The sequence below is a fragment of the Sander lucioperca genome, chromosome 11 (assembly GCF_008315115.2).
Source record: "Sander lucioperca isolate FBNREF2018 chromosome 11, SLUC_FBN_1.2, whole genome shotgun sequence".
Lineage (NCBI taxonomy): Eukaryota > Metazoa > Chordata > Actinopteri > Perciformes > Percidae > Sander > Sander lucioperca.
This window is the reverse complement of record NC_050183.1, coordinates 40,366,722-40,377,344: the sequence shown is the minus strand read 5'-3', so window position 1 is coordinate 40,377,344 and position 10,623 is coordinate 40,366,722. Positions and strand designations below refer to the sequence as shown.

General features: G+C 45.1%; 1 protein-coding gene across 2 annotated transcripts in view; it reads left to right on the top strand.

Annotated features, from left to right (window-relative positions):
* Positions 1–5,664, top strand: part of s1pr1 (sphingosine-1-phosphate receptor 1) — a 17,764-nt gene extending 12,100 nt beyond the window's left edge. Inside the window, exons 3-4 of one of the 2 annotated variants that reach the window (XM_031312031.2) lie at positions 2,448–3,184; positions 4,924–5,664. In XM_031312031.2, coding sequence (XP_031167891.2) covers positions 2,448–3,184; positions 4,924–5,370 — 1,184 coding nt within the window. In that variant the 3' untranslated portion in view covers positions 5,371–5,664. Of the gene's footprint in view, positions 1–2,431; positions 3,185–4,923 lie in introns of those variants that run through there. The other variant, XM_031312032.2, reaches the window with a different exon arrangement.
* Positions 5,665–10,623: the final 4,959 nt, after the last annotated feature.

Genomic DNA, 10,623 nt, shown 5'->3' with positions numbered 1-10,623 from the left:
AGTAATGGAATTTAAACATTTGACGGAGCATTTCACTGTTTTTCAGTTACACAGTTGTTGTTTAGTCACTCAGACAGGGTGGTGCAGCGCTGTAATGGACCTCTTTATACAGGCTTTTTTTCCCAAAAAAAATGCTTTGCGCTGGTCAGGGGGTACATGCAAGCCCCCAGGAAGAGCGCCGAGTCTAAAAGCCACCATGGGCTTAGTGGATAACGGTGGTACTGCACCCCATGGCCCAGAAAGACTTTTCACATAGACTTAGCATGGCGAAAGAAACGTCTATATTTCAACGGATAATTTGTTTCTGGGTATATCAACTTACCAGCCCGAACACTGAAAGGGTCCTTGTTTAAAACGTTACGTTTTTAACATTTTTAACATTCACTAGAAGCGAATCCAGAATTATTAAATTTGGCATGATGAACGCGCATAGTGGACGCGAGCAGAGCCGCGGGACTGCGCCCGTCCGCTCACATGACTGTTCTCCCGAGCTCATGTAGCTAGCTGTAATAATGGATATAGCTAATGGTTGTAATTCACCATGTGTTCTATTAATACGTCCATGGTATTATCTTATGAAGTCATGATACATCCGAGGGCTGTATGCTGTAAAGCTTGTAACGTGGATGAGAGCTGAAGCCATGAATGAGCTCTGTTCACCAAACTGCAGGCTAACAGCTAGCTAGCGCTAGTTAGTAGCTAGCTAGCTAGCTAGTAGCACAACATAATTATTAAATCTCCTTGGTTGACATCTATCGTTTATTTAGCTAAGCATGTAAATGATAGGGAACGAAAACACAGTGTTTAACGTTAGTGAATATTTTAGAAAATGAAAACAGCGAGTTCATGAGATCGCCACTTGTAAGAGACACGAGAGAGGAGCTCATGAACAAGCATGTTGCTACCGGTTGCTACGACAACACAAACAAATTGCTGCTAGTGCGCATGCCCATCGTGAGCCAACCAGCGTTATGGGCCAACAATGCGGAAGAGCCGAGCTCCATGTTGGCTTTATGCGCTTTTGAGCAACTCTCATTAGAACGTACGGGGCTTCCTGCTGAACACTGGACCCAGTTCTCTTAATACATCCATAGGTACATGGCACAGAGAATAGTTCACAGGGGGTACATGGCACAGAGAATAGTTCACAGGGGGTACATGGCACAGAGAATAGTTCACAGGGGGTACATTATGGAAAAAAGTTTGAGAACCACTGTAGTAGAGTGACCTGCTCTGTATGCATGTTGGAACATAGATGTTAAACCATTTATAGAAACATAATTTGCACAGACACAATTTTTTCTAAAAGTTTACTAAGTACAGGTAAGATGCTAATAGGCTGTTTGGACCATTAAAAGTTGACTTTTTGTCTTTTGGAATAGGAAGACTGTTTCCTTCTTTCCATAATGTTGGACAAACACCGCTGATTAAGCTTCTATTAAAAATATGACAGATAGATTTGGAAATGTTTGAAGCAGATATTTCAACAGTTTACCGTCTAGATGGTCCATACCTGCAGGCTTATCAGATCCAGAGAGTTCAACAATCTCTCTACTTCATCAACATTAATCTCATGGAATTCAAAAGCACAGTTTTTCCCCTCATGAAACCATTTCTTAAAAGCTCTCTGAGTTGTATGTAACAGTAGCGTCCATGTTTTCTCTGAGCATGGAGGTCTTATTAATAAAATAATCATTCAAATAATTCACGATATGAAGAGGTTTAGTTAAATACGCACCTTCTAGTTCCACAAAGGAAGAAATCTGAGCTGGTTTTACCCATGATTTCTGTGTCTGTGTGTGTATGTGTGTCTGTGTGTGTATGTGTGTGTTTGTGTGTATGTGTGTGCGTGTGTGTCTCTGTGTGTGTCTGTGTCTGTATGTGTGTATGTGTGTTTGTGTATACGTGTGTGTGTGTATGCGTGTGTGTGTGTGTGTGTGTATGCGTGTGTGTGTGTGTGTGTGTATGCGTGTGTGTATGTGTGTCTGTGTGTGTCTGTGTGTGTTTGTGTCTGTATGTGTGTGTGTGTGTATGCGTGTGTGTGTGTGTGTGTGTATGTGTGTGTGTATGTGTGTCTGTATGTCTGTGTGTGTGTGTGTGTGTGTGTCTCTGTGTGTGTCTGTGTGTATTTGTGTCTGTATGTGTGTGTGTGTATGTGTGTTTGTGTGTTTGTGTGTGTCTGTGTGTGTGTGTGTGTGTGTGTCTGTGTGTGTGTGTGTGTGTGTTTGTGTGTGTATGTGTGTGTGTGTGTGTGTGTATGTGTGTGTGTGTGTGTGTGTTTGTGTGTGTGTGTATGTGTGTGTGTCTGTGTGTGTATGTGTGTGTGTGTGTGTTTGTGTATACGTGTGTGTGTGTGTGTGTGTGTGTGTGTGTATGTATGTGTGTGTATAGTATACAGAAGTAAACAGCATGCTGAGTGTGTGTGTCTGTCCTCTCTCTCTCTGCAGGACGATGTCCCCGTCCCGGACCGTCTCTGCGTCTCCTCGCCGTCTCTCCCGGACGTGAAGGCGCCATGGCCGAGGCCGAGTACTCCGACCTGATCGCCAAACACTACAACTACACGGGGAAGTACCGCCAGCCGGCCGCGGCGGCCGCAGGGCTGAAGGCCGACTCCGTGGTCTTCATCATCGTGTGTGTCTTCATCGTTCTGGAGAACGTGCTCGTGCTCGCCACTATCTGGCGAACCAAGAAGTTCCACAAACCCATGTACTACTTCATCGGGAATCTGGCGCTGTCCGACCTGCTAGCGGGCGGCGTGTACACGGCCAACATCCTGCTGTCGGGCGCCAACACCTACCGCCTCACGCCCACGCAGTGGTTCTTCCGCGAGGGCAGCATGTTCGTGGCGCTGGCGGCGTCTGTGTTCAGCCTGCTGGCCATCGCCATCGAGCGCCACCTGACCATGCTGCAGATGAAGCTGCACAACGGCGGCAGCGCAGCACGGGTGTTCCTGCTGATCAGCGGCGTTTGGATGGTGGCGGCCGTGCTGGGCGGGTTGCCTGGCGCCGGTTGGAACTGCATCCGTAGCGTGACGAGCTGCTCGACCGTGCTGCCGCTCTACCACAAGACCTACATCCTGTTCTGCACCACCGTGTTCAGCGTCATCCTCGCCGCCATTGTGGTGCTCTACGCACGCATCTACGCACTGGTCCGCACGCGCAGCCGCACGCTCGTCTTCCGCAAGGTCAGTGTGTGTGTGTGTGTGTGTGTGTGTGTGTGTGTGTGTGTGTGTGTGCAAAGAAAGTTACTTTATGAACTTGATTTTAAGATTTTTGTTTATTTTTTTTACTATAAACAAAAGAAAAATGTGTGAATCTGTCATTATTGCACAATTCCTCCAAGTACCTAACTAAAAAACTACAAATCCCTCTCCTTACTAGAGTCAATCTAGTGTTTAGTAACTCCTAAATAATGTTGATTCCTCACTGACGTCCAGTGATCACCGGTTAATGAGACAGAGTTTGCAGCACCTTGCAGCTGTTCCAGTGTGGCTGCTTCCTCCGTGTCCTACAGGCTGTGTATCCGTGACAACTACTGTCCCCCTCGACGGCAACGAGACCGGTCAGAACATGCCAACCGTAGTACGTCTTTAAGATCCGAGTCCTCTACCATGCTGACAGGTCTGCAGTTAGTTTCCACCCGTTTAGCAAGAGCTGTAGTCATTTTTTGGGATTTGGTTTCATCAACAGGTCGGCGAGTAGCACTCTCCAAAATACTGCTTAACCTGAGCCTGCTGCATCAACCTGAGTCACGTTAACTGTACTACTATGCTTAGCTCGTAGCTGGTAGCTCCAGCTTGACGTGCTTCGGTGATATTTTAATTCACCTTTACACAACGTGCATATGGCTTTGACTCTTCTACGAGCCGTCCAGGAGTTTCTGAAAATAAAAATCTTCATTCAGAGTTTTTGCTGCTGTGTTTCTCCATCATGCTGCAGCAGCAGCAGCAGGATGTGTTAGGAGGAAGTGGCAGCTTGATGATAAGTAACAGTGCTGCAAAGGGTCAAAATAGTAGTCTGTTAGGACCACGCCAAGCCCAGTGGAGTGTAAAATAAATTAATAAATGCCAGTATGCAATTAAAAAAAATTAATGCGTTATGCTCGGCCCTTAATTGCATCGTGATTAACGCGTTAATGCTGACAGCCCTAGAAAAAGCATTTCAAAAAGCGTAAAAAAATGGGCGAAAAAAAACCATCAGAAAAAGCACCAAAACCCCCCCAAAAAACATTGCAAAAACAGTTAAAAAAAGCGTAAAAATAGTGATGAATGAACTCAAAAAACTGTCAAAAAAGTGTCGGAAAAACTGGTAAAATAAAGCATAAAAAACTGTGGAGAAAGTGTTAAAATGTGTTAAAATGTTGGGCGCCCAGGCAGCTCAGCTGGTAGATCGCGCGCCCATATATAGAGGTTTACTCCTTGACGCAGCGGCCGCGGGTTCGACTCTGACCTGCGGCCCTTTGCTGCATGTCACCCCCCCCTTTCATATCTTCAGCTGTCCTATAGACATAAAGACCTAAAATGCCCCAAAAATTATCTTAAAAAAAAGTTATTGCATGCGCAGTCGCACGCTCGTCTTCCGCAAGCTCAGAGCAGCAGCTTTTCTTCTTTTAATGAGGCGTAAAAATATCGAAAAATCTGGACATTATTTCATTATTTGGGAAAACATGATAGCAATAAAGAGTCAAAAAGCATCAGAAATACGTCGGAAAAAGTGTAAAAAATGGTCGAAAAAAAGGCATCAGAAATGCTTCAGAAAAAGACGCCAAAACCCCCAAAAAGCCGTAAAAATAGTGATGAATAAACTCTAAAAACTACCAAAAAGTGACGGAAATAGCGCCAATAACGCATCAAAAACTGTATAGGAAAGCTTCAGAAGTGTAAAAGGTAAAATAAGTGACGTGTGTTCCTCCCGTGTCCCACAGGTGTCCAACGGGCGCGGTGCTGCGGCCGGCGGCAGCAGTGGCGTCCGGAGCTCGGAGAAGTCTCTGGCACTGCTGAAGACGGTGATCATCGTGCTGAGCTGCTTCATCGCCTGCTGGGCGCCGCTCTTCGTGCTGCTGCTGCTGGACGCCGCCTGCGAGACGCTGCACTGCCCGATCCTCTACAAGGCAGAGTGGTTCCTGGCGCTCGCCGTGCTCAACTCCGCCATGAACCCGCTCATCTACACGCTGACCAGCAAAGAGATGCGCGGCGCCTTCCTCAAGACGCTGCTGTGCTGCACCGCGCGCCTCAGGCCCGGCGCCAAGCTCGGCGCCTCCACAGCCGCGCCCGTCGAGTTCAGCCGCAGCAAGTCCGATAACTCCTCCCACCCTCACCGGGACGCCGAGGAGTCGCCCCGGGAGACGACCACGACAACAGGGAACGTCTAAGGCGTTTAAAGTGGTAGCGCGTCAGAAAGGCTGTTCTCATGGAGCGTTCATACTAAACACAACGTTACGTATTCTACGTAGTTATTACTGTCGCTGTTCATGTCTCTGTGTTTGGTGTTTTAAGCCCCCAGCGTCGCCTTCCAGGCAGCGCTGCCTGGAAGGCACTAAGATTAGGCAATGGTTAGGGTTAGGGGGTTAGGGTAGTACGGTTAGGGGGTTAGGGTTAGGGGACGTTAGGGACACACACACACATAACTCTTTTCCCCAAAAAACATCGCCCCGATGCCCTGGGAGACAAAGATTTCACACACACACACACACACACACACACACACACACACACACACACACACACACACACACACACACACACACACACACACACACACTCACACACACACACACACACACACACACACAGACAGACAGACACACACTCACACACACACACATACACACACACACACACACACACACACACACACACTTTGTTCTAATCTTAAGGCCTCCTGCACACTGGCTGCGTGGCGTGAGTGTGTCAGTTGCGTGGCGTGAGCGTGCACACTGCCTGCGTGACACGCACGTCTCAGGCACTGCTCGAGCGTGCATGCTAGAAATAGGACCGACGCCTATCACGCCACACGCCAGCACGTTGGAAGCGTTTCCAGGCATGCTCACGCAACAGAAATGCCACGCTCACGCCACGTAGCTGACACGCTCACGCCACGCAGCCAGTGAGCAGGAGGCCTCACTCGTCGTCGCTGCGTGACGTAACTGTAACATCTCTCTAACCGGCTCACGGTCGGCTTTGATCCGCAAAATTTCGGTCATGTGGCCGTTTGTCGGTTGCTGTAATTTCAAATTATTGTGCGTAACTTTTTGCACGATATTTGTGGGTTTCTCGATGTTTTTGTCGCTAAGTTAAGTAGACCTATGGGACTAAAGAATGGACCGTTTCCCAGCTAACGTCTCTTCCAGACATGAACAGCTGACGGTAATAAACAGGAGGTACGTAGAGATACGTACGGATGCTCCGTGAGGAAACAGAGGAACACTTCAGGACTCGCAGCTCACGGAGACTTTACACCAGTTTAAACTGGGACCAGCTGAGAAGACGTGAAGATGAAGATAAATATTCCTGATAACAGATCTGAGATTAGTAGAACGTGTTGATACTGACCCTGTAAGACCAGTAGGACCAGTAGGACCAGTAGGGCCACTAGGACCAGTAGGACCAGTAGGACCAGTAGGGCCACTAGGACCAGTAGGACCATTAGGACCAATAGGACCAGTAGGACCAATAGGACCAGTAGGACCATTAGGACTAGTAGGGCCACTAGGACCAGTAGGACCAATAGGACCAGTAGGGCCAGTAGGGCCAGTAGGGCCAGTAGGACCAGTAGAACTGTCACATATTTAAGATTAAAAACACTTTACGTGAGAGAAATGAACATGAAACCAGAGTCCAGGTGCTTCTCATTTATTCTGCTCTTTGTTTTGTCTCTGCATCCCATAATAATCCTTCTTTAATATCTCCTTGACTCCTCGGACCTCAGACGCATTGATATGATATCGTACAAATCGACTCCCCTGGCCCTGATTGGTGCATCTGAACAGTTAGACACTCCCCCTGGCCCTGATTGGTGCATCTGAACAGTTAGACACGCCCCCTGAGCAGTTTAAACGTTTGTAGTTTTCTGAGAAGCGCCTGAATTTGAAGTTTCTGTTTTTGTTTTTGTGACATTTTGTGTAAAAAGTTTAACTGAGTAAAAGTAGAAACTGTATTTTGTACTTCCTGTTGTTGTTTTCTGTAGTCAGATTAATTTATATTTGAGAGAAATGAAAGAAGATTTAGTTTTTGGTTTTTGTTTTAGAAAGTACGGAAGCTCGTTTCTGCCAAAACACAAAACATGAAGTTAGAAAACTCAAAATCTAAACGCTGTTTCTAAATGAGAGGATGGAAAGGTTTTTGGGTTTTAAGAACTTTTAGATTTAGATTCAAAGATTATTCCTCCTAAAGTCACTTTAATATTTCAAGATCTTCAGGAAACTTTGAGGCTTCAAACCGATGTTAACGTCTTTGGAAACGCTCAGAAAAAAATGGGAATTTAAATTTTCAAACTGCCAAAATTCAGTGACGTTTGGTGTCCAACCGGTCGTCTTTTTTATGGGGGTTGTTACGCATTTTCGACTTAATTTTATTTTATTTTTTTACACTTTTTGAAATTTGAAAATGTCTAAAACATCGACAAAAAACCCCACAAAAAACATGGATTTTTCTTTCTAAAAAAACGGCCAAAAACTTTTAGAAACGTACCCAAAATATATCAGAAAAAAGCCACAAAAGCGAGAAAAAAAAATATATATATTACGTTTACATTACGTTACACTTTTGCGATATTTGTTGTTGCGCTGTTTTAAAACTTTTTTTTTCAATATTTTGACATTTTTTTTCTTTTCTTTTTAAAAATAATTTCTCTATGTTTTTCTTCGAATTTTTAGTTTTCATACGGGCCGTTAAACTTTACTTCAGGTGAGTACAAGTTCTCTCGCCCGACTGGACCAGTGACGAAACACAGCCCATGTCACGTTATTTTTAATCTATTGATACGTGTCCACGGGCACGTTTTTCTCGTTTTTTACGTGGTGGCCAGCATGAAAATGTGAAGTAATGTATTTCAATGGGAAGCATATTTCGTGGTCACAGCACGAAAATGGTAGGAAGTAGTATGAAGAGCCAAAAATCAGCGTAGGGAGGTTGGTCGGGGGGGTGGATGGGTCAAACATCACAGGACTTTCACCCGGGCGAGCGGGGATGGCGTCCCACTTGTGGCGTTTAGTTTCCCGTAGTCTTCCTAATCACAACCGTCCCGTTATTGTCGCGCGTCCCCCGCGGCCGTCTCCCGGCGTGTGAGGCGTCCTTTCCCCGTAGTCACGTCCCCTTGTGGCCGCCTCCCAACATATAAGGCGTCCTTTTCGGCCGTCTCCCGACGTGTATGAGGCGTCCTTTTCGGCCGTCTCCCGACGTGTATGAGGCATCCTTTTTGGCCGTCTCCTGGCGTGTGAGGCATCCTTTCCCCGTAGGGTATTTTGTGCTGGCCACCACGTAAAAAACGAGAAAAACATCCCTGTGAACACTCATCAATAGATTAAAAATAACGTGACATTTACACAAACTGCCGTGAGACTGGGTTGAGAAACAACCTGTTAGCGCTGAACCTTGAAGACTGTTGAACTAATAAACTAAACAACAACAACAACAACAACAAAGTAATGAAAGCTTCCGGAAGGTTTTCTGTTATCTTCTGGATTTATTTCTGTGTGAAGAATGTGAACACGTGATGCTTTCAGAGTGTAAATAATGAGTTAGTTTTGGCAGGAAAGTGCTTCCGTACAGCTCAGTTATTAACTCTGTTTAACTCTCAATGTTTGTCTCTTCGTTAACGTTTTAATAAAGTCAGAAATACAAACACAGTCTGGGCACAAAGACACGTTTTTATATTAATGAATGAATGTCAAACAGGAAGTAAAGAGAGGAGAAATCTGTCGAAAATGTTTAAAAAAAAAACAGAGAAAACTGTCTGAAAAAGCTTCTCAAATGTTGGAAAAACTAAATGTTTCTACACTTTTAATACACACTTTTTTCAACACTGTTTTGTTGCTTTTTCCAGTAATTTTTGTAGCTATTTTTATTTAATTTTTTTTACATTTTTGGTTCATTTTCTGAAGTTTTAGACATTTCCTGAAAGGTTCCTGACAGCGACGACAACAAACCCAAAGATGAGAAGGTAACCTCGCAACAAGAGACTTAGACTAACGGTAGAGATCCATTTAACCGTGCAGCGCTTCTGTCGCGCCGCGCTCCACTCTGTTCCTCTGGGTGACGTCAGGTGACTTCAACGTGCACACAAAGCATCCTGGGAAGGCGGCGCTGCATTTGATGCAGCGCGTCCAAAAGCTGGCCGATGCCCATCTTTATGCAAATGAACCCGTTGAACGCGACGCGACTATCCAGGAGAAGTAGACGAAAATCTTTTAAACTGACCTTTGTTGATCTGAAATGAAGACAGATTCAGCAACTGCACGGCCTATTTCTCTCTTCAGATGTTTTCAGAAACACGTTTCGGTGAACTATTTTAGTCCAATATGAGATCGTATTCTGAACGAGCCACCATTATGGTCGGGGAGCAGCCAGACCCACGTGACGCGTTCGTCCAATCAGCTGCTGGTTTTCATTTTTGGGCGACAATCCAGATTAGCGCCGCCTGCTGTTATGGAGACGTATTACGGTCCAGACCCACCGACCAGACGGCCGGCCGTCAGCAGTAAAGCCAGCTGGGCTGATCAGTCTCCCCGAGGAGACCAGACGTACTACGTCTGGTCTCCTCGGGGAGTTCTGAGGAACTTTTTGGACCAACTCGGGGAGAGTGATCAGTCCGACGGCCGGTGTGTCTGGGACGTAATACGTCAAGAAAAGCGCTAAAAAACACACTGAGAAAAGCGTCTGAAAAAGCTTCTCAAATGTTGGAAAAACGAAATGTTTCTACACTTTTAATACTGACGTTTTTCGACGCTGTTTTGTCGCTTTGTTTAAATTTTTTTGTTTTTACATTTTGGTGCTTTTTCTGATGTTTTGGACGTTTCCTGAAAACGAACCTAAAGATGAGAAGGTCGCTGTCAGATAACTCCAGAAATTCACAACAAAAAGACAAAATCAAAGCTCAAAAACAGCAACAAAAGATTATAAAAAGTACAACAATTTTGTTGCTTTTCTACGGAGACAGCTGGAGAAATGACTACAGTACAGGAGTTAGTTGCACTATATTTTAATATATATAATATATTTTAATCTAGGTCTTCATTATAAGGACATTGCTGCTTTGCTTGCAAGTCGTCACCATTAAATTGTTTCGATACGACATTTGAAACGGATTTTAAAGTCTTGTAATCTGTTCCGGCGCAAGGGATACAGCGATTTGGATCGGGCAATTTCTTTCATTTATGAGCAGTCACAAACATCTGGCCAACTCCACGGATATAGGTGGATGTACACAACATGCAAGGAGAATGGATTAAACATTAGGAAAGAGGATGTTCGGTTAATTCTACGAGAACTAGAGCCAAGGGGTGTTGAACTCAGAGTGAGGAGACAGCTCCTACATTTCTTTCTTCTTTCTTACATCCATTATAACAACAAACGTTGATTGTCAATAGCTATCTCATGTTTTAACTCCTTTTTAGGATTCATTTTTT